This window comes from Bombus affinis, chromosome 2 (assembly GCF_024516045.1).
Source record: "Bombus affinis isolate iyBomAffi1 chromosome 2, iyBomAffi1.2, whole genome shotgun sequence".
NCBI lineage: Eukaryota > Metazoa > Arthropoda > Insecta > Hymenoptera > Apidae > Bombus > Bombus affinis.
In genome coordinates, this window is record NC_066345.1 from 2,158,636 (window position 1) to 2,184,116 (window position 25,481).

The window sequence follows — 25,481 nt, forward strand, 5'->3', positions numbered from 1 at the left end:
GAGACTACGATTCAACTACCGAAAGCAAATGTTAAAAAAGAAAGATAAAAATAAAAATCCACATACTGATTCTAATTTCATGTATTATTAATTTAATTAAATTGTTTTTATGTTCCAAGCACTCTAAATAATATTGAAATTTATACTAAATATTATTAAATATTATTAAAATGAAATTTTTAATATTTTTCTTCCCCTTTCTTCGAGTGACTGTTCATGAAAATAATGTTTCTCCAAAACTGCAAACTAATTATTATTCTACATATTTAAGTATAGGATAAAGAAACATCACATTGTACACAAGAATAAAAAAATGTATAGTTATTATATTTGTCGGAGATGAAAGGACACCGGAACCCCTCCTTGGATTCGCGGGAATACCGTAACTTTGTAACTTAGATTAAACAAATGCCGCTCCGATTGTTCGAGATTTATGATCATGAGCTTGGGCTCGAGGCGACAATCAGTTGCCGAACGTAACCGCGGTCAAAGGGATGATCGTTTTATCTAACAAAGGCACAGAGTAACTCTATACCTCTCCTTAAAAGAAATAGTCGCGTAGCGACACGTGGCAGTAAATACTTTAATGGTTTCTGTCCCGCGGCCCGCCACACGCAGATTTTGTCCTCCGGGTGTTGGCATGCCTTTGCAGTGTATGTTTAGCTAACGTGAGGACCCGCTATAAATCTTAAGATTTAGTCAAGCGAAGTCCTTCAAATAGACTTTGTTGCAACTACGGGAAGATAGGAGAAACCTATCTTCCACGAACGATGCCCCCCGTCAACAACTTACCCTCAAGGGCGGCCAGCATCTCTTTCAAAACGCCGATATGGAGATCGACCAATTAGCAACAGCGCTAATTTCCCTCACCTTTGGAACGAAAGCTTTCTTTGACGAATCCGAGGATCTCATGTCCTTAGAGACACACCCATTATAGTTTTCCTCGACGGCATCGTCGAGACGGAGAGTCATTCTTTCGTGCGATCTCATTGACGAGTGACAGTACTATCTTACAACCAGTGAATACCTCACGTCTAGTTAACAAAGAGTTAGACTTGAACTGTGCGAGAACATACGTTTATCATCCCGTGACCGCGGATTCGTTTCGAACCTAAGGTCATTATCACTAGTGCTACGAGTGCCTAATCTTGTTAATAAGCCTGTGCTAATAAACTCTTCATTGTATCACGGCAATGGCTAATTCTAATGAAAATTCACTAAACGCCCCTCTCCTTAATCCTGACTTCAACCCGACATATTTAACACTAAAACTACCACACCAGTCAAATCGACTGGTTTTACAATTTTATTTTAAAATTCCTACGTTATGTTATATCCTTTTTCCGCAATGATATAATGACTTTCGCAACGATAACTAAAAGAATAATATAATGAATTTTATTTTCTTTTTTATGTATTCAAACTCAAAATAATTTTCTATCAGGGCTACTTATACCAATACCAGTCAAAATGATTGGTACTCGTCAAAGTGTAAAAGGGTGCTGCAATCTGTTTATCGAATCCCAATTAACCAGTTTCCTCGTTTTGTACAACTTCTCGCACGTTTTTAAAATTTTTACTGCGTGTCATTCAATATGATGATATCGGTTATCAGAAAAATTCCGGATCGATCGCTGGATCGCTAGATGCTAACGCTACATGTTATGTACTACATAGCATGGAATTGCTTCTGTAAGAAAATAATAAATCAATAAATATAAAAATATTCTAGTATTATGTAACTTTTAAAGACTAGTCATTTTGACTGGTTTTCGTAGAAATAGTTTCGTGTTAACTATCGGTAATTCTAGTGTTAAGATGTAACTGTGTCGAAAAATTGAGAGCCATATTGAATATTCGTCGTTATAGTTTCAAATATATCGTACGTGACTACGGTGTAATTAAATGCAACCGAATTTTACCATATCTGTATGAATATTTTCCAGATCCGTGATCGATCATCGTAATATGTATTTGAATACATGTGATCAACCAATAATCTGTGAAAAAGAATATACAAAATATTAAAATAACGGACAAATTATATAAGAATGAAACAATAATCAATGTTACAATCTCATTACACGTAATTAATCAACGTATCATTTGAATTTGATGAAGTTTCCTCGTAATCAAGCAATAATTTATAGAGAAGAAGACACAAAATATTGAAATAAGCGTATAGAAAGAACAAATTGTATAAAAATGAAACAATAATTAATATTAGATACGAAACGAGTTTACCGGCAAATGTGTCTACCAAAATGTGTCCTAATCTAACGTCCAACCGCTTCGATCTCCAAAACTAAACTGATACCTCGATTTATTTATCGCCACGGTTTATGGTGACGAGGAGTGGAGGTATAGGGATACCCGCCGGTCAAGCGTGTACGATTACGTTTTCAATAGCGACCTTATTACGTCCCAAACAAAAAAACAATATTAGACTGAACAAGGATATGTTCGTAGAAAGTAATATGCGTCAGCTAATATCTCGAGATATTTCGATAAATTGCAACGAACAGAATATATGTATTTAAAGCGTAAGAATCTGCGCACGAGAATTTAATCGACTACAATTTAATCGATTACAAATTGCAATATTAGAAATTTCAAGGAAAGTTTTGTTTCGTTGGAAATTCATGGAAATTATTATTTTTTAAGCTGGTATTTTATATTTTTTTACATTATTTGATGCATTTTTCTGTAGTTCTCTGCAAACAGGTATTAGAATATTTAGGTTAGGCACGACAAATGACCAGTTTAAAAGATATTTTAACGGTAATGTCGTAAAACATATCGTATGAGAGAGACAAAGAAAGGCAACGGCGTGCTTTTGTTTTGTTTATGTTTTCGATCGAACGAAACGGTTTAAATTTGTTTGATTTATCAAATTTATTCATTTCGTTTTAGATTTTTGAAATTTATTTCGTATTTTCTAACTATATTTTATATTTTAACGAATTTGATAGGAAATGAGTTTCTAGTAGAAAGACGAGAAAAAAGATTTCTACGACAACAAGTTTTATTCTTCGAATGCTTTTATCAAGCATGATTACAAAACCAAGCAACAAGAATCTCGTCCTTACATCGTGTAGTCTTAGAACAACGGTCGTCAATAATTTATAGGTACATATTTAACAAACGATATACATACATAGTAGTTGTATCTAACGATAGTAGTCAATACTCGGATAATTTTCTCCCTTATTATTTTTTCTGCTCGTTATTTTTCTCATTTTAAATAGCACTATCGCTATACAGTACATTCGTTTACTATAATTATCGTTATAATGTAACCATATCCTTACTCATCCTTAGCCTACGTCACTAATATTTCTCAAGTATGGAATTGTTAAGCTATCTTTTATTAAGTTACGCATTAAAACGTGTCAAGTGGTCAAAGATCGGGACGCGGGTGTCGATATGAATGAGTCTCGGACAGTCAACTCACAATGAAGTGATAAGAAGAGAAATTCTGGCAGTTCTGGAAGTGACAAGTTATTTTTCTTCCTTTCAATCGTTCCACGTTAGCCTATCGCTTGGCTCGAAATGAATTTTTCTTCTTTGTCGCTTCCAGAATATCATAAATGACTGGACATTTTGGTACGTCGTGTCGAGTTTTCGCGAGTCGATGAGACAATTGAAAAGAGCAGATTTCGCGATGACTGATTGTTTGGTTGTTTTTCAACGTTTATTGTCATTATACGATTTAGGCTTGTCGCGCGTTTACTTGGCACTGTAACATACGAAGTAGGAGATACAAATGAAGAATGTAGGTTGAATTTATCGAGAATCGATGTATCTGTTTTATGCTATTACGAAAAATTGTATCGCTTTTAAGTCAAACGATGTACTACATTTAGACCGTGGATCTTTATGCAATTTTCTATTTTTATTAACATGAAAAAATGTAACCTACTTACATGAAGTTATTATTTCACCTGTTAAATATCGCAACAGGTAGTTTTTCGCTTCAAATATCTTTTTCCTTTTCGCGTGGTACATGCATTTTGTACATTTTCGTGATTTAACATTTCTGCTAAATGCGTAAAAATCCGTGATCCAACTGTAATATATCGTTATGCTGAAAATACGCGTACAATATGCTTTAAGTTCGATTTCTCCGTATCTTCTTAAATTTATTACATATTCCGTTTACTTAACGATGGTTACGGTACATGTAACGAGCTTCGATTGATTTTAATTAATTCCTCGGCATTTTGCGCAATGCTTTCTTTTTTACTTAGAAGCTTCCAAGCCTTTAAGAAAAACGTTCTTCGAAACTTTTTGCAAATCAACCCTTTCCTATCATCGCCGAATCTTTGCTTTTTGTCAGTTCCAATTTTATAACATATAGAAAAAGACGTTAAAAAATATCAGCGTCTTGGCGAAAGAACAAGGTATTAAACGGCGAAGGTAATTTGTCGACATCGAATTTTCTTTTGTATCTTCTCTCAGAGATCCTTGACGAACAAAGGTCGCACGAGTATCTTCCGAATTTCAGTAAACAAGTATACACGAAATTCACGAAGATTCGACACTAAAATCCATTCGTGTTCCAGGTAACACCCGCATAGCGATCGCTCTCGGAATATATGCAGTTTTATTTAAATATCGATCAAGATACGGGCAAACAAGCACGCTCCTGTTTCTTCTCTTCTTCCATTTAATTCTGTATAAATTGTGCATCGAGGAACGATTTGAATTCGCGTTGTTTTTGCTTGTTTCGTCGGCAAAACGCCACTCTTTACCGCTGGAAAAAACATTGAGTACAGTTCCAGGCGAAGGCCACGATGACCAATGACTCCACTTAGCAAGTTATCGTCTGCAGCATTGCGATTTTATTCTAAGGTTAATATAGTTAGACGAGATCCGTTAACGTTTATATATATATATATATGTATTTGTTGCGTGAATGAAAATATTATAAACGTGAATTATCGTTATCGAATGAACTAAAGTAGAGAAGTTATCGCGAGGAATACAATTACACGCTTGAACAAACTGCTGTGGTCTAGAATCTCCATCGACGAGAAGAATGGATTCTCTTTTATCTTTCGCTTAAGATCGAGGAATTGTGTATAAAAACTTGAAAATATTACATCCGTAACGATTAGTTGAACATCGATTGAGATTTCACACGCGAACGCAGAAATCGTTTACGTTCTTATGAAATATTAATATTATGACACAATCTTACGACAAAACACGATCGTATAGCATACGCCATTGAAAGAACAGACAGAAACAGCACGGAACTTACACTCACACTTAGCTTTACGAAGCAACGGAGAAAAACGAAATTACGTCGACTCGTTCGTTGTCATTGATCAAACAAAATGACGTTTAATGAATCTCAACTACCGACCATCGTCGCGTTACAACGATTTTTAAACAGCGTCGTGGGACCCTTTCGTGCAACGCGTGATCCCAGTTTTTTGCAATAGTAAAAAAACCTCAATCGCTTTATAATATCCGGCTTACGTTATCTTTAGCTATGTACATATTATTTACACACCTTAGACTTAATATATATAATATCTGTTCTATGCCGCTAATTACTATCTAAATACCGCGCACTGGTTTTCGCTTTCAAGAACTTTTAGCTTTGCCCTTCGTGGCTCTTGGACAATTACCTCGACCGCTCTGCTTCATCCTCAACAACAACTAAACACCTACAGCGACAGGTTAACAACTGTTAAAATATCAAAGTAACAATAGCCGATCATCGTTGGAATAATCTACTATTGTCAAAGTGAGACTTTAAGACTCGTAGCTTTGCGGGGCCCAGCTTGCGATCCGGTACAACTGCTTCGACGCACTAATGCGTAATTACAATGTTAACATGTAAATAAGTAACTGACTCTATCATAGAAAATGTGTGCGTTCTTTCCTATCGTTTTAGTGCAAAGTAAACCTCTTACAAGTCTCGTTCTCTCCTCTAAGGGAGAATCGTGGCCTCTGGAACATCGCGGCCGAAACGTCGACGTTGCGACTTCCCGTTCGTTCTAACATTCGTTCGGCGTTCTCTGGACGATTTTTCAATCAGGTAGCAAATACGTTTACTTGTCTTCCGACACTACGTGTTCCGAGATCGGTTCTCCATCAATCAGAAGCCATTCGTTTATCGTTTACATTCGTTTGTTCTGCGACAGTGAAATTTTTACGCGTTGGTCAATGTTGAACTTGATGCCTCACTTTTTCTTCATTTTTATTTAATTTTGCACGAGGCTAGGTCGACGAATAATGCATGCTCGCGTGTAACTGGAGAACGAAAGCAGCGGAAACGGCTGCTTTCAATTTGTAGCTGCATAGCTTCCTCTATGTTTACGACGAGCTTGAACGCTCGTTGAACGTTGAATGCAATGTCAACGAGATTCGAGCAGCGTGCAGTAATCGAATTTTTAACGGCGGGAAACGTTACGACTAGGGAAATACATCGGATTTTCATTTCTTCATTGAGCAGCACCTTGAATGGTGTGTTCGTTTGAAGCGCGACGATGAAGTCAAGGCAGCTGCGAGTCCTTTTATCGAAAGCAGATCGCCAGAATCCTTCGCTAACGGAATGAAAAAGCTTGCGATTATATGGCGAAATAGGCACGTTAGTTCGTAGCCAATAAATTGCTTTTTAATTTCTTTCTTGTTTCGCTCGGACAGCTGTCTTCGTTCTCACGGTACAGTGACGAGTATCGATTCATTATCAGCCTAGTCTCGTACATACGTGTTTTACAAGTAGCTACCGATTGAGGAGGAACCACGGAGCTTATCAATACGACGACTCAAAAACGTCTTTCACACTAACAACGCTTTCTAATGGCAGTATTTACGGAACCAATACTTCTCATCCTACAAATGTATTTACAATGCAACGTGACGTAAGGCATCGTACCTTGGATGCGTTAAAATTATTACTCTCAGCTACGAATATGATCTAAGAAACGTCGAAGAATTAGGGATTCGCCGAGTCGAGTCGCAAAATGTCCGGATAAGGCTTTTTCCTTCTATCGCGAAAAAGTAGTCGTGAGTTTAACGAAGCTAGAAATGAACGATTATCGTTGAGCATTGGTAATTCGTGAATTTTGCCAAGGAATCGCAGATTCTCCGACGTTATGTTACAATTCTCGCGAATATCAGTCCGCTCGCACGAGACGCAACTAACGATCATTTAACTGCGACAGTACATATTTGTATATAGCGCATAATTATCTAATGAAAATGTAAGTGAAAGAAACGGATGAACACGAAACGGAATAAAAAGGAACGAAGACAACTCACAGTGACATCAACCACGTACTACAGCATTGAACAACGACATCAACGGTTGTTCAATGAGCTACATCTATCAGCTTTAGAATTCGTATGCTTTACTTGTTCTTACAGAACTATTGGTTATTATTATCGTAATGTCTCGCGGGTTTCGACTCTTGTTACAAAATACGATATTTTTACAGAGGCGAAGTATAACGTGTATGCAACGAAATGTCCCTCGAGATAGTATGCATCGAACGACGAACGGGAATTGTTAAGTTATGCTATTTCGTGCTAATTACCGATATATCGACAATGAATACATTGTATGATACGCTAAATATTTCAAAGAGAACAAACGGAAATATTTTACGTCCACGATGTTTTCTTATTTTCCATTTTCTGTGAAATTATGCAAGTTTCAAGAATTGTTTAGTTTCGTAAATACTTATCTCGTTTAGATGTGTATTATTTAGTTGCAGTAATATCTCAAAGAAAGATACTTTCGCATTTTTGTAACTCCATACGCGTTAGACAAATTTTGTAAGAACTTATTTGTAATACGTGTTCTGAAATACGAACTACTGTAATTTCACAAAAAGCTGTTTTTATTAGCACGTTTACATAAAGAAATGGAGACGTTCGAATTTCGTATAACTTTCAGGAAATTTCTAATTATTTTAAATTGATCGAAGGAAACGTAGCGGACTTTGTTAAAAAAGTAATTGGATTCCTATTAGATGCGAAATGTATATTACATAATTAACATGATTAATATACGATACGTGATTAAGATTACAGATAAAGTTTAACTCGGGTTCAATTTAACGTGTTGATAATAGATGAGATACACTCTTTTAATTTCTCACTTTAAATTTGTTTCCTATGCGTTTGCAAAAATGCAATAAAAAAGCAAAACGAATTACCGAACGAATTATAGGTAGATCTATACGTAACAAATGAAATATAGTCTTTTAATTTCTCCCCTCGAATTGCTTCCTGCCATTAAATATCCGAAATTAAGGAATAAATGGAAAATACGTTTGCGTGATTTTTGATAAACGTTCGAAGGACAAAATATCGAGTAACGATCTCAAGTGACATTTGGATGCACATACATTCAAATAAATGCTCTCCTCTCCTCCGTTTCCCTTATAGATACATTCGTACAAACGGGTACGTCCCTAAATGTTTACAACTAATCGGTTATAGGTAAAGTTACACGCTAAATTCGTGTCGTACAACGAGCTACCTACGATCGTGATACCTAGAATAATTTCTCTTAACATGTCGGGTAAACGGGATATATAAAACACGCGACAGTTTACTCGTGAATGTTCGTAACCCCTAGTCCGGGACCAATCGTATTCACCGTGAACAACGTTCCAACATTCTGTTTGTTCGTTCGATCTACTCGAGCATCCCGATAGTTCGATCAGAGCCGCCATGGGCTTAGCTAGATTATTATTACAATGTATCGTTAATTAGCTTGTTGCTTTAAGATAACCCGATTTTAAATAGTGGCAGCTTCATATTACGATTTACTTGAGCAGACTATGTAGATATAAGTTCCTTTCCAAAATTGTTCGCAACGTATCGACGAGTCGATCGTTTCTTCTATTCACAACGGCAATACTCGAACGAAGCTAGGAAATAAATCAAGGTTCTTAGACGGTCGATAATCGCGTCGTAGTCGTTCGTTTGTTTAGGTTCGTAACGATCGAAACAAGGAAAGTCACAGGGAATAGTTTTTCTCCACGATGCCTCTGGCAAATATATTTTCTCAACCTAAAGCGTTAACGTTCCAAAGTATTCTCTCTTTGACGACGCATCGTTTCCAACGTATCGGTTCGTGTAGCAATTTGCATTATTATTATTATTATTATTTTAGGAACAACGTCAGATTTCACGACGATACCGGGAGGTGGCAGGGGGAATATAGAAAGATAATCTCATATAGTATTTCCTTGAACTTTCGTCCTTTCATTTCTTTGTTCTCCCTTTGTGAAACTTAGTGCTTGTCGTATACTTTGCAATTGCTTTGGGGAAGAGAGCCCTTTTACCGTAATTTCGTTATTGAACAGCGGTGGAATCTGGAAGTTCCTAAGACTAGGGTGGGATTCCGGGTTGGTAGTAAATTACATCCGGGTGTTGGTCCTTAGTCTTTCTCTACGGTGCAGGGCTCGGGCATGGACTATTGCGGCGGACAGTTTACTACCGTCGTGGTTGCGAATTCGCTGAATTTTTTATCAATTGGTACCCGGTCGTCGTAGAGGGTGGGAGCCTGCAGGATGATGCCAGCTGTGCCAACCAGCACGGCCAAAGTGAAGATCCAAAGAAACAGTCTATCCAACACCATCGCCACGTATTTCCAGTCTTCTTTTACCTTTTTGAAAATCATTCGTATTAGATTCAACAGTAAATTGCACTAATGGTTATTGCGCGAAGATTAAGTCTGTTTCTCTTGAAAATCAAGAGAACCGTGACATTTGTAGCATCTTCGATTTATATAGTAACTTTCTTGTCTTTTCTATTTTTATCCGATCAAAGACTTTCGCGTTATCAATGTCATCGTAGTGACGTCAACTGCACGAATGAATAATATACACATACATATCAAATTGAAGAGATTATAGCCTTTTACGTCGAAGCTTAATACGCGGATATTAGAACGAAGTGAAAACGTGTTTCAATGAATTTCAAACTTTGTTCATTTTTCCAAAAATATACGCGTACTTTACTATATACTCGCCATATAGAATCAAAGCATGGGACACAAAATATTTAGATATAACAGTGTACGAAATTTATTAAAAGAAGCTTAGAAAAGCCTTTAGAAAGAGCTTTAGAAGAATAGCTTTAGAAAAGTCACATTAAGAGCTAAAATTACCTTAGTCGAGTCTTCGAGCATCTTGGTGTGCTCTGCGATGAAACGCACACAGATGCAGGATTTGTGAATTTCTGGAGGACAACGCGAATGCGAGAAGGCTGGTGGACTTCGTAATACCGGACTTTTCACCTCTTCGATTCCTGCTTCGCCAGAAACAGAGAGATCCTCGCATTCTGTATGAAGAGGAAGCGGCGGTAACGGTGGCCCGTGGATTAAGCAACTTCCACCGAACCTTGCACCGTCAGCAAGGCTAAATTGCGAACAAGACAATGTAACTTGATTACAACATTTCCTTCTACCATAATAACCGGTGTATATAAATTACTTGCTCTACCCTATCGCAATTTAAAATCGCTCTGTAATTTCAGGATGTGTATCTCGTTAACAAATCATTTATATTCACTACTTGATTATTCTCAAAATAGATATTTATGTTTCTCGTATATCGCCCTGTGTTTCTCTATGACGAACATGTACATAAAATCGTAGTTAATCTCAATTTAATTTGGGTTGTAATCGTTAGTTGAAGTAAATGTCTTTTCGAGTTATATCTTGCTGACAAAGATGTAAAAATAAATTTGTTGGCAGTGCGATCGATCGAACTTACCATGGTATTTAATTTTCAAAATTTCTAATTTAATTAAAAATGTAGAATATGATCATCGTATTTGAATATTATTGTTTTTTCAGATTGCCTTATTTTCGCTACGCTTTAGAAACGTTAGGATCGAGACTTGAGTATCTTGATACAATGAAAAACATGGAAAGTGTTTAAATGTCAAATATATTTGCACCGAATTAGGTTTTATAGCTAACAGTTTGTCTGTATTATCTTCGTACATAATAATTCGGCCCACTAGAAATTATAGATAAGTTATAGACGTTAAGTATGATTGAAATTAACATAGATCGCGTAGTTCAGAATTCCATGCTTTTGTTGATGCTTCAAGTTCCTTTACGCCCCGAGGCTCACTATAGGCCGTGTTCCTAACCGTCTCGCTTGGTACTACAGTGTCGCAGACAGATCATCTTACATGACCGTCGATAAATACACAAAATAGCGATAAACGTATAGTTGTCGTCAAGCAGTGAGTTCTAGAAACATCGATTCGCCTTCGGTCCGTTATTTTATCTACACAAAAAAGATGGCATACGTGATCATAGGCGCGAACGGTTGCGAGACCCGAGCGTGGTGGGGGTCGTCTCCCAGAGAAGACAAAGGACAAAATCGAAGGGCAGTCAGTGGCAAATGAGGATTCAAACCGAATGCATCGAGAGGTTCAGAGAAATAAAATCAAGGTCGCTTAGTCAAACGAATACGTCGAGAAATATCATAAAGTCGAGTCGAATTATAATTATAAACTAATTGTATCATCGTTAAATCATTTGTGACATGCACATTATAATTTTACATATCCTTAAGTATACAAGTTTATATTGACACTGTTAATTCAGTGTTACAATCATTTGAACTATTTCTGTTATTCTAATCGAAACAGGGGAATGACTGATTCGCGGCGTCGACTGTCAGAATCGTAGCGAGAATTTATGCCTCTCTCTGACGCGTTTCCCCGTGATCGCGTCTTTTCGCGAACGGCCGTAACATTCCTAATGTAGTCTAATTCTGGTGCCATTTTCGTTCTGTGCTACGTCTCATTAGGTTATCAATGTATGGGCGGAATTATCTTCGCTAGAAACTCAATTTAATGCCTTACACGGGTTACAGAAGTTTCTTTATGGCACTCCAACTCTGTTTAAACTGGACTTTGCAGTAAAGTCATGCAATCTTGTTACTTAATCTCGTAATAGAATAAAAGCGTAACGCATCATCGCGTCAATTATTTCATTAATTACTCGTTAAGCAACTCTTGATACATGGTCGTGTGAATTATTCACGGTTAATTACGCTTGAGAAGAAATTTACGTTAAACGAATGCCAGCTACAACACCTTTCCAGAGTAAGTTAAGCTGTGTTTTATGAGAATGCGAGCACTTCTGGCTGAATATATGGTTTAGTTACTTTTCGAAACTTTAACCGCGAAACTAAACGTAGAAAGCTTCTGTAAATACGAAGAAAATAGATCAGTGACATTTGCTTAAACGCTTTGTGCAATAAGTTTGAAAAACAAAAAAATGAGGACAATTGTTATAATATTCGGAACGATGAAATTTCGGGAAAAATGTTATTACATTACGAACCAAATATGCCATTTTCTCCGCAACAAAGGGATAATACGAAAATATGGTCGAATCGGTAGCCACAAATTGATGTTAACAAACAGATGGTCCTCGGAATTCCGAATTTGCATCGAAATGTAAATACCGAAACAAAGGATAGCAGTTCGAAATTAGAAAAAGACGCACAAAAGGCGGAAAATCCACATTGTAGTTTTATCAACTATGGAATGGAAATTTCCGAGTATTTGGTCAAAAGTTCAGTGAGTGGAAAGAAACAAAACAGATGAACAATTACGGGTAGAATAGAATTTTAAATGAGCGGCGAAAAAACAAGAATCGTTTAATGAGATAAAAGTCATCCGCAAATCACTGTACTAAAAATCAAATTAGGTGTACCATAAATATTAGAGACTATGATGTTACACACACAACCATACAATTAGGTTTAAAAGAAGATTCTCTGACAAATTAATAATTATGGTAAAAATGCTTATTACGTCGCCCATTTTATCGAAGTGTTTATTCTTCTTACAAAATATATACATTTGTTTCCATTATTTTCCCTGCAACTATATATATTCATATTATATGCTTTTTCACTTCTTGGAATCACTAAAATTCTGATAAAAAATCACTAAATGTTTGACTTTTGAATTGTAAATATACAAGTTTGCAAATATGGTAATAAAAAAATAATAAGGTAAGATAGTATAAATAATAAGATAATTTCTAAGAATGATTTAAATTGACAGGAAATACCTGGAAGGTGAGAGGTCTTCCTTCGATGCAGCACGCATGCGGCTGTGAAATCGTTTGGGTGTTAGATGTTCTTCGCTGTCCTCCTGAGTAGATGGATGATAAGGATAATAGAAGGGCTTTTCTTTCCCTCCGACTGTTTTCATTAGTACTCTGCCAGAACTATATCTGCGAATATATGTAAATTTGTGCATACAGCAAAATTTATTTGTCAACAAATTGTCGTTCCTCTCATCTATGAAATACGATGTTCTTTATTTAAAAAAACAGCAATAGTATACGTATATAATATACATATATTCTTTCCTGTAGAAACCACGTTGCATGTGTTATTATTGGTCGTGAAAAGATGAGAGCCATTTTTATCGGGGTACGTATGGGGAAAGTTTATTCGTTAAACTTTCTACGAACATAAAAATTTTTCTGACAATAAATGGTAAAAAAAATGAAGGATCAAGGAAACAGATTTTAAAATAAATGCTAAAATAGAGGAGGCGGAAGATTTTTGTTATCATTTTAATTAATTTCTCTTTTTAATTGGTAGGTTTAAAAAATTTCAGAAAATTAAAAAAAATGTATTGTAGCAGAGGAAGCAACGTATTTCTATCAAGAAAGATTTATATGAAGAAAGAGCATTATCGTTTCAATATAAATATCTGTTTTCTTGTGTTAACTAGAATTAATTATTAGATCTCTTTGAAAATAAATGAACGCTTTTGAAAACAGTTTATTCATAATTTATGACTTTATCGAAGATTCTATTGATTTTATCGAATATTTCTAAACTAAAATTATTTTTACTAACTTTCTTTTGCCTCTTCTCTTCTCCTTTGATAAGCTAAGGATGCATTTAATATGTCAAAACGTCTTATTCGGAAAGCAGTTGATTCAATTCGATTTGTAACAATGTAATTCTTTTGGTTTAAATAGAAATGCACGATAATAAACGTTTACCTATTTGTTTCGAATTTATATTGGGGCCTCCGCATAACCAGCAGGCGAGGAAGGATGTGGATAAAAACCCTCTTCACCCAAGGTGCCATTTTGTGAGTTTGCGGCGATCGAAAGTGAACATTAAGCACAACTACCGTCACGCATATGCTGTAAAATAAACAAAGAAACGATAAATTTAATACAACAATTTTTTCAACTATAAATTAATAAAATTAGGTTTGTATCACGTCGTTACACTTAAACACGAGTTACGAATTAATTAAAATCTTTAAAGCAAGTATTGTCTGCTTCATCGGTCCTATTTTCATTTCAAGTGCTCTGATGAAGCTTTTATTCTCACGAAAATTTTAATAGATGTCGAGAAACGAGTAATTGCAGCTTTTGAACGATGACACGGTGGACACTGCTTCGCGTGTGTTTACGCATCTTCAAGTTGTTAATGACGTACATGTACGTCATATAACGATGATAGACCCTTTGGAAAGTTTTGCGACACGTTCGTTAAGCATAAAGTCAATAATTTCCTTCGGTTCAGTATTGTTCATCGCGTCGATGACGTTCTCATTTATTTCCATCGCGGGTATTTTCATTAAGCAAACTTCCTTTTAATTAAACGATTTATCCATTTTCTCGTATATTTTCCCCTATAATCTCGGCTGCGTTTAACTCACAAGAAATGCATCACATGAAAGTTTCGTTTTCATAGATTAAAAAGGTAATTAAAAATTGTTTCATGAATATGTATATTATACGAAAAGAATGCGTTTTAAAGGGAGCGTGTTATTTTATCAAACAAATTTTTATTCGCGACTCAATTTTATTCTAAACAGTTTTCATTTCTCTGAAATTTGTTTCCAAATTATAGAATAAACTATCGCGTTTATTCAACAGTGGTGCAGGCCAAAGAAAAATAAAATGGCACATATAAACAATTATAAACAAATATGCTTCTACGATTTTCTACGAAAATCTTCGAATACTCTATAAAAACTCCGTTTTCACTGGAATAAATTGTATTTTTACGTAACAATATATTCATTTATTAACGTATGGGATAATGATAAATATTTCATGGCGAAATTATTGTTATCGCATGTGATTTTTTTTTATCGTTTAAAACTATACATAATGTTAATATTTCGATTCGATGGATTCTGCAGATCTTATCTTTTTACTCTCTTCTACGCAATATTTTTCGGTTGTATTACTGGCAAGTCATTGTCAGATTTCCTAAATTATTCTTATCGATACTCGTAATTTTGTATCTGACAATCTCTAATTAAACTAATAATTATCTAATAATTGAAAATCTCAATCAGTGGTTTGTACAATTTTTATATTTAATTATATATAATAATAACATATGTGTTTTCATTTCTTCTTTCATTTTCATTGATTGTCCTTGACATTAATTCCATGATTGCATGCGTGCAAGTAGAAAATCCAAGATCCGCTTGTTTATTGGATGCATATTGTACGTAATACAAACTCCAACAGTGAAAAAGAAATTAAATATTATACTCGTTCTTTTTAAAACAATACAATTTTATATTCAGCTTGACCTGGTTGGATAGTTGAACGTGAATTGATTGTGAAAGTCAGGTTAATCAAAATTTAATTTGCAGCCAGAAATTTGTTAAGATATAGTATCTTCCAACATGTCTGAGGTAAACATAGCAGACAGGTAAATATGTAAGCAATTTTTAACTGGATTTGATGCAGCGAAGAGACGGTTTTACACTGGCTATAAATCTTATCTTGTTATGGATAAATTTACAAAAGAGAACTTTAGCGTTATCATAATTGTGTGATGATGAAAATAATTGGAATGAATTAAATTAAATAAAAAATAAATTTAAAAAGACACTAACTACGTTGAAGCGTATACACATATGAAACCAGAAACACTTATTTGTCAAATCCGTTAATTCCACGAAACAAGAAGCAGAGAAATCTAACGAAATTGTATATGTATAATATAACTATTGAGATATGTATAATTTTTGTGCTGGACTAGGTCGAATGCGTAGTGGAGATGTTTGTATGTAGATATCAGTGTGTGGAGATATGTGTGTGCGCGGCTACTGAGAAACAGACGAATGTAAACAGTTCGGTTGGTTAACAGTCTACAAAAAGTCGGGTATGGAAGAAAGTGCAGAGACGCGTGCAAGTGTATATCGATGAATATTCTAGAAATCGTTTATAAAATAAATATGTGTCTACGTTAATAGTAATACCCAGTGTAAATTTAATGTTTCCATAACAATATTTCGGCCATCAAGATCCACAATTCTCAACAATAACCTTCGACCAACAAGTACTTTGGTATTAAAATTTCAAAAAGTTCAAAAAGCCGAGTCAATCGCATTGGCCCGTGAGCGGTTCAAACAATTCGTAACACGCCTGTGTAACAGCCATACTTTACATTTCTATGCCTTTTTTATCTTCATGAACGTAACTGAAGAAGCGGAATCAAAATAGAAATTTGTTTCATCTACCAGATATTATTGTAGTATCGTGGACGAAAGGCCTAAGAGATACCGGGCGAACCATAAACAATGTCGCGAGAAAGCCTAAGTGCCGACAGGCCTATCAATGTATCGTCGGTCCTTCAATCGAATAGTTGCGCGGAGAAAAGGTCTACGTGACTTTGGCCACGAACGGTTGCGGAACACGTATGTGGTGGGGCTAAGAAAAAAGACAAGGGGTTGCTAAGGGACAAAAACGAATTAACAGTCAGTGTTGAGAAGTCAGAGTGCGAATTGCGTTGTCGAGAGAGTGTGGTCCGCGTGAGAGAGAGCGTTGGAATGGAGCTTCGCTTATTCCAACATGTTAAATTGTGAAGTAACTGATAGACGTGTACAATAAAACTTGTCATGTGATATTTTCGTCGATATCCATGACCAATCGTTACCAATATCTATCATCGATTATTACCAAGGAAGGGAAGGAAAAAGAGAGGAAACCTTTACAGAGGGATGAGGCAAATTGCCATAACATATAAGCAGGAGTGGGTGCGGTGGAACGACAGAATGTAAATCTCACGAGGCCATTCATAATGGAGATCCATTCAGCGATAGCTGGCCTTAGCAGCCGGTACTAAGGAACAAACTGCGATTTAAATTGGACCAGCCTCCTTTGACTCGACTTGCAGCCATTTATCGGCTCGGAACTCGCCTTTCCACGTTTACCTTCGAGTGCCTACGCCTTTTTCCTCCCCTTCTGTGTTCGCCGTTTGTCTTCCTTTTGGAAATCGTATTAATCGGCCGGAAGTGAATTAAGCCATCCATGTTTCGCGTACAGCAAATTCGATCGCTGTGAGATCATGAAGCGCCATGGCGCGTCGCGTTGTGTCGTACGACAACGAGGATTTCGTTATTAATTTAACCCAAGGCTTTTTTTTCTTAGTATTCTTAGTATTCTGTCAATCTGTGTGACGTAGAATTTACGAATCATCTTAGTATCAATGATCTCTGGAATTTGCATGTAAAGCAAGTTATGTAATTAGTTTATTATAACAAGTTGTGATAATATAGTAATTTTTGAGGTTAGTAGCGAAAACGAGAAAAAGACAAATAAATCAGCGAACAGAAAAAGGTGTGAAAAAAGAATATATTCCGGTAATGTCTCTCTTGTCTTGTGTGATTTGATTTTACCGCTTAATAAAATGCTTTTGGGAATTAGTAAACGATTAGAGAATCGATAATTGTGTAAAATACTCAATATCTGATATTTTTGTGTATTTTATACGAATGTTTCCGAAATCGTGGTACAAAAAGTGCGGTGGTGATTCTACGTGTAAAAATAAGCGAAAAATAGGTTTGAAGTTGAAGTTGTAGAAAATTGGTTGGTAAGTAATTATTTTATAAAGTGTAAGAAATGTGTTTGAAAACCCATCAGATGCCCGCCTGTTAACTGCAAGTTTCGAATTATGAAACTTCTGTTTTTGATTATTTTCGTCAATCATATGTCTGTTTGAGAATAATACAATTGATACATTTAATTTACACACGATGAATTTACGATCACGTATATAATTGAATTTTTAGAATACATTTTTGTATCGACTGACGTTTGTGTCATAAATGACATTTTGTATTAAAATACGTCATATACTTTATAATTGCGAAAAATGGAAACACAGGACTCTTTATCTGAAACGAATGGAAAAAAGCAAATGCACGAGTATTAAGAAATAATTTCAGAGACACGGATTTCTTATACAGTATCTGTGTCTTCCCTATGAAATTCTTTACTTCCGTACTATTCCAATTATACAGAAACAGGAAAATTATTTCGAATAAAAGTTGTAACGTCGCTCTTAAAAATTCCCTGGAAGAATCTATTTATGCCGAGAAACGTGCTTTCATCTTCAAATGAAATAGCTTTGTAAATCAACTTACTCCTCGCACACTCCCTTATCTACATCTTAAGCGCGTTATTTTAAATAACCTTTCAATATTAATAATTCGATAATCTTCCACTGAAAAATTATTTTCCGTGATCTCTTGGTTTCTCAATCTTTTATCGCTTAATTTCGGCTTCAATCTGATCTTACAATATCTTCTGAAACTCACACACATATCCAATAATCTTCTAGTCATGCAATGTATGTATATGTATAATTGTACATGTATAATATAATATAATAATTTATAATTATAATATTTATAATATGTGTAATAAAAATATGTATATCTGCTCTATATCATTCAGATTTATATAATTAATTATATATAATTACATGTACTTAAATATAATAATTGCATGTACTTAAAAATTCATTCGTCGTTTCCTTTTGTCTAGAAATATCTAATCTCCGCGTCATGATCTTATCATAATCTCCGCGAGATGATAATAATTCAGAAGAATAGATCAGTTATTTCAACGCTTAAGAGAAGTACTCGATAGGAGCACAGTGCGGTCCATCTTAGCTTTAATGGCGCACAATGCCTCTGCGTTTCTTGGAAAAAGCAATAATGGTGTGGTTTAAGGCACGAAGGAGCCGGCCATCCCCTTGAAATTCAACGGAGAAAAGGGGTCGGTTTCTTGGTTGGCCTCCGCCTTGGCTGGAAGCAAGTGCCGGTCGATGCTGCCGCTGATTAATGTGTCACACCTACCGCATCTTTCCATTCTTCCAATGTATTGAAAGGGTTAATATACTATCGCCAGAATATATTTATCGTTGACGTATACGTAAGTCCACTTTATCAGTCCTTCTTTCTTTCTAGTGTTCCTAATTTTTGTCATTACTTGGATAATTCAAAATAATGGCGATTTCACTCTATGCCTTTCACTGTTTAGGTAATTCAAACTAATTGTTATTTCTAAATCTTGTATGTATCGTTATTTGATTCAAAATAATTGTTTCAAATAATTGGAACATACAGGCTGAGTTAGTAAAAGCTACCGCCTCGAATAATTCCTTATTCACTGACTTTATCGAAAAATGTTTCAAATGAAATTTATTGTATTTAAGGAGCGTGGTCGTACGAGTAAATCTTCATTTTTTGATACCTTTTTTTTGAGATATTAAGATGACTGAGCTTTTTAATAACCACCGTATACTTTTTATGACATTAATCGATTCAGCTAAGTATTCCCTATAAAAAAGCATTAACTTATTTGTGCCGAAAGATCACTGGTTTCGTAGGTACTTTAACTTTAATTTGTCAAGTTTAACGTATGAAAGATAAAGCAACGTGAATACAAGAATATCGCTTCGAGTCTTTCTTTGGCTTATATACTTCTCACTCTCACTCATTCTCATATTTTATTTAGAGCACCTAACACGTACATCCACACTTCCATCTCAAACACATATACAAATTATTCTAATTTTACTCCAATTGTACAGTTGTCGAGCTTATGTTCTGCTGAATTTATATTCTTAAGCAAACATTTGTATTATTATTTATTATTTTATTTCCAAGATTTGAATTAATACTTCTTTAGAATCGATAGATAACGTTACATAAATTGTATCTGCTTATTCACAGTTTGTGGAAAAATACAATTTTGTAGAATAACTAAATACAGTAATATAACGTTACAATGTTGAAATGAAACTTCTTGAAATCTTCTTGAAATCTTGAAATGAATACTTCTTGGTAGAATCCTCAGCATTATATTTGTATTGACGTGAAAACACGAAATATATTTTGTTCTCATTTCTACATTAATCGTTATGTTTCATAAATTGTGTACATCATATAAATTATCAAGAAAATATTTATTAGGACCTTGGAGTCTTATTAGTTTGATGCACTGTAATCTTCATTATTAATTAAATGAATAATTGGCTTTAGAATATCCCATTAATTTTATAAGCTTAAGCTTCATTTTTAAATAGGGTCATTACACGTTCATACGTAATTTAAGTTTAATGTTCGTTGAACGTAAACCAGCTTACTCGTAGTTCATTTACTTTCACCCTCGTGTTAAGAGTATCTTGTTTGGCAATAAAATTTGCCTCCATATTTGACGACTACTTAAATTCTTTTTTCCTGTTCAATGAGTATAAAAGAATTTTTAAATATCAAGCTTATATACATTCAATTATGAAATATGATTTAAAATTTGAACAATATGAATAAAAATTAATTATGATTTAAAATATTCGTGATTGTCCTATATTCTAAATTTTCAATATATTATTTATTTTTAAAATTAGATTTTTCTAAGGCTAAATGTTTAATTTTTGAAGCACTAATTGCTTTTATAATATGTTTCATTTTCCAATTTCCTCTATGATCTCATAATCATCAATTCCATCAATTTAGATGATATTTGACATCTCATCTATGTTGTTCTTTTTCCCAGTAAATTGTCGACTTTCAGTATAATTTAAATATTAATTACTCATTGAATTATTACTAATTTGAGTCTTTTCTGATTCATTTATACCCTTCACTGTACTTATTGTACGTAGGTATGTACATATTCGTCTCTGATCAATATATTTAATATGTTATATGAATATTGTTACTATTATTGCTTGCTCATAACTGCACTAAAGACTTTCGTGCATGAAAAAATCCTTGATGAAATTATGATCAAACATGAATCGCATACGACTGTAAAACTACTTAAAATAAATTTTAATATATTGACAGTTTTAAACGAATATTCATATAAAATGACGATATTCTTTGATGTTATATTGCTTAATTTTATTTCAGATATTAGATTTGACTTAGGTCAAATTATATACACATATGTGAAACTTTACACAAAAACAATAGTAAATTGAAAAGTGTTTGTAGAAAATATCGTAGGTGTCAAAATGAAAAAGTTTTACTGTTTTATTGGAAAATGTTCTACATACTAACGATAATACTGTAGAATAGAACTTAGGTACAATTTCCCATTCTAAATAGTTATTAACAATGCTAGAAAATGGTATCATAACGTCGTCTCTATAGAAAGGAAATACAAGTACAATAAGTACAATAAACATTAGTTAATTATTTCTTGGCTTTTGTACAGACCACCTAAATGAATGGAATATTGAGTTTTTTTTACAATTAAGAGTCGACGCACTATCACTACTAATTTTCCATACGTACACGTTTCTTTTTCGTGAATTCCAACTACGTCAATCTTCTTTTCCTCCTGAAAAATTTATTTCTTGGCACTCGCAGTGTTTCTTACGAAACCTCTTCGATTACATTTAAAACACAATGCGCGTTAGAAGCTCGATTTCTTCTAGAAATTCCTATCTACTTAAAATAATATCTACTTAAATAGTTTAGTATGCGATTTCTTTTCTAATATGATTAATCACAATCCTGTTAAATCGTTCCTCGATATAATTGTAATTAACCGGGATTCGAATCATCAACCGTTAATTGAATGGAGTCACACGATGGTTAATCGCTCGTCAATTATATTAGAAATCATGCTATTCATCGCGCTGCAGTAACGTTTAATTGTTCGTTGCTATAATTATCTACTTCTTACAAGGTTCATCCTCCTCTTCTTCTTTCATCGTAATCTCTACCACCTACTTATCTCCTCTCTCTCTCTCTCTCCCTTTCTCTCTCTCTTCGTACTCATTACTCCTCTTATGGTTTTTGCAAAGCTTTGCAGCGGCTGCGCTTCCGCCATGAAGCGTTCTTTCTTGGTGACTGATGGGCAACGATGATGAAGCGACTTGGAAATTTGTAGGACAGCGGTTCTTCCCCGTGACGTAGGAAATTCCCCGAGGGAAGGGGAGCAAAAAGCACGGAGGATCGAAAACGCTGAGCCGAGAGTCTTTTGAAGTTCCAGTTTCGCCGGGGTTCGTCCGGCGATCGCTTTATCACGGGTTACGCCCACTTCAACGATTTATGCATAACCGAGCTTCGATTCTCTGCCATTTATGCGTCGCGTTCGATTCCTTTACTATAAATTCAGAAAACATTTCCATGCCTCAATTGCACCGCTGTACATCGACTTTCCATGTTCCTTGAATTTGAAATTTATCTCTTCCGATTTGAAATTCTTTTATGTATGTGTATGTTGCACAAATTCTGTCATTTTGATACTTCGTTTCTTTACATTTTCATTGATTTCAACAGGTTTCATTGTTTTTCGTTTTCGTACGCGGTTTAGTTGGTGTATCGAATGAATGTGTCATTTAAATGGAATCTACATATTCGCGGTCGGGCATTATTCGTATAACGTTCCGAATAAATTGCGATTGGAATAAAAACTGCGGATAGAACGAAGTTGTTGGCCAATAAAGAACGATTTTTTATTCGAACGTGTCTCCGAATAAAGCAGACTTGGGCATTATTCGAATACAGTTTGATTCGGATAAAAACTGCGGATAAAACGAAGTTATTGGAGAATAACAAATAACCTTTTACTCGAGTACATACATTGTACTACGAACGTAGAAAGCAGAGGCGCAAAATCGCTAACAACGATTTACCACAGTGATCTTATTTATTTTGACATATTACTCAAGTATTATTCAAAAATTGCCCTTCTTATTAATTTACGTGAACTATTATTTTTCCTTTTTAATATCGCAAAAAAGAAAATATAAAGTTTCTAAATGTATATAAAATAGCTGTTCACAAACAGTGCAATATTAAATCATAAATAAAAAAAACTCTGTGAAAAAAAATATTTTTGTAGAATCGGTACTATATCTTAATCTGTAATTTGCATAATGATTTTATGGAAGTATGCGAATTTCTTATTACATGAGATGCTATTTTTAAGAATCCGATACTATGCGTGTCATATGATACGATTAATTTGAAGATATTACTTCGACATTTAGTTGTCGTACTTTTTATATTAAAACTATATTGTTGTCATATTATCGAGTACCTTGAACGACTTATTTGTGGAAAGGACATTGGATTTCCGTATTACCTTTCGTAAGCTGTAAGAGCAATTCGGTCTTTCAAATTTAAGAGTACTCAACATGTAAAAAGCTTTTCTCTGTTTCAAGAAATCGTAGAACGTGGGCTGAGTTGTGCAATCGCGAAACGTTTCAACGTATTATTCAAACAACGGGCCATTAAGTTTCGAATGTACGCGTCGGTGGTATGATATATGATTCCGGTTCACGCACGGTTTCCTTTTAGAAAAGTAATAACCTCTAGGTGTTTAGAATCATTTGTTTGAAACTAATAGCGGTTCATATATTATTATCGTTTGTAATAATTAGTTCCAACAAATGCTACATCTATTGCAAATATATATATATATCGGAGATGTAGAGACATCGGGCCTTTCTTTTGGAAGATTTCCCAATACTTGGGCTCGGGGTGACATAACTGGTCGCCGAACGTAGCCACGGTCGCGGGATGAACGAAATGTTTTACAAAGGAGGTTCCAGTGTTAAGGGATACGCTGTATAAACAATCAAGTCTTGATCAGGAGCAATGCTGGTTTATGTGGAACTGCCTAGTTACGGCGCTTGGGAATTTGTTGATATTCCCGATCGATATGTATTTGATATATGTAACTGTATCTGTCTTTTATTTTGCAATCTCCTTGGAGAGTTTACTGTCATCGTCTTGGAGTCAGTCTTAGAGAAACCTGTGCCTGAGCGAACGTGTCAGTGTGCTATCAAAAATATATTAAAACGTACAGAAAGTTTCCCGTTGACCATGGATTCGTTACAGAACCCAAGAATATTATTAAAAGCATTTGTTTACTTATTGTTTGTTATCTTAGTTAACCGTTAAACTAATTATTTATCAAACTTTGTAAAGAAATAAATTTATGTAAATACAACCTTTATTGAACATCATGATGGCAAATGCTAACGAAGAATCGTCTCGCGCTCGAAATCCAAACGACAATATATATATGTCGAGTTAGCGTTAGGTTTAGCGGCGTGTAACGAATTTTCATTCGGACTAGCCATCGTTGTTGTACAACAGAGATTATATTTACTGGTATAAATATCACTTTTTACAGTGTTTGACAAATAATCCTGGTGATTAGACACTCGAGATGTTAATGACAATGTTCTTAGGTTCAACAATGAATCCATGGTCAACGGAGTAACTCTTTTGAAGCACAAAGTAACGTTTGCTGTGAGGCTCGGTATAATACTGCATGTAAAGACGATGTGAAAACTCTCCAAGGTGATCGCAAGAATAAAAGACTGATGGAAACTTTCCACTCCTTACGATCGTGTTTGTTCCTTGTATATTGGCCGGGGATACCAACAAAGTTCCAGCCGCTGTTGCTAGGCAGACCCGCGTAGCGGTGACATTGCTCCTGCCCGGAGTTTGATTATTAATACAACGCGTGTCCCATAATATTGGCACTTCTCTGTTAGGTAAAAACGTCCATTTCGTGACCGCGGCTACGTTCAGCGACCAGTTGTGTCACCTTGAGCCCAAGCCCACTGTCACAAATTCCGGGCAAACATAATCAGATTGAATCATAACAACTACTTCTAAGTTGTATTATTTAAGTACAGCTATAATAAATAGTCTAGACTAAAGTATTGAGGATCTTTCCAAAAATTCCAAAAGAAAGATCCGATGTTCTTTCGTCTCCGACATGTATATATTTTGCAATAGATGTAGCATTTGTTGCAACTAATTATATATACAGGGTGTTCTGGGATTCAACGTTCGAACTTTTCCAGTGTGTTCTACAGGTAGAAATAAGACTGGAATATCGTAAGACTAAAAATTGATTAAAAAATTATAACAAAGATATGAAATGCAAAGTTATGCAAATATACGTATATAGCGTTGAAATAATTTTGTGAGTCACTTACAATGCGTGTTTTTAATAAATGTATCATAACTCCTACCTATGGTATTGGATCCTTTTCAAATTTTACTGGCATAATTTTAAGACTTTCATCTTCCTATTGACATCTACTTGTCTAATCAAATTACTTTAACGTACATTATTTCGGCCATTCAAGTTTGCGTATGTAAGCGTTCGTTTCGTGGGCCACTGTATGTTTGTACGCAGTTCGAAG

At 34.9% G+C, this 25,481-nt stretch overlaps 1 protein-coding gene and 1 long non-coding RNA gene across 31 annotated transcripts in view; one reads left to right on the plus strand and one right to left on the minus strand.

The window, feature by feature from the left end:
• Positions 1-3,007: 3,007 nt before the first annotated feature.
• The window catches only part of LOC126929011 (acetylcholine receptor subunit alpha-like), a 406,609-nt gene continuing 384,135 nt past the window's right edge, over positions 3,008-25,481 (minus strand). For 10 of the 12 annotated variants that reach the window (XM_050744977.1, XM_050744983.1, XM_050744975.1 and 7 more), the window contains 5 exons: positions 14,030-14,176; positions 13,881-13,913; positions 13,079-13,243; positions 10,142-10,391; positions 3,008-9,637 (listed from right to left, as the gene is read on the minus strand). In XM_050744977.1, the coding sequence (XP_050600934.1) occupies positions 9,446-9,637; positions 10,142-10,391; positions 13,079-13,243; positions 13,881-13,913; positions 14,030-14,176 (787 nt within the window). In that variant the 3' untranslated portion in view covers positions 3,008-9,445. The remainder of the gene's footprint in view (positions 9,638-10,141; positions 10,392-13,078; positions 13,244-13,880; positions 13,914-14,029; positions 14,177-25,481) is intronic. The other 2 variants (XM_050744981.1, XM_050744980.1) reach the window with 1 other exon arrangement.
• LOC126913833 (uncharacterized) overlaps positions 11,238-25,481 on the plus strand; it is a 380,764-nt gene continuing 366,520 nt past the window's right edge. For 14 of the 19 annotated variants that reach the window (XR_007709440.1, XR_007709439.1, XR_007709426.1 and 11 more), the window contains exons 1-3: positions 12,106-12,799; positions 13,072-13,445; positions 13,620-17,879. This is a non-coding gene — a long non-coding RNA (uncharacterized LOC126913833). The other 5 variants (XR_007709430.1, XR_007709441.1, XR_007709431.1 and 2 more) reach the window with 5 other exon arrangements.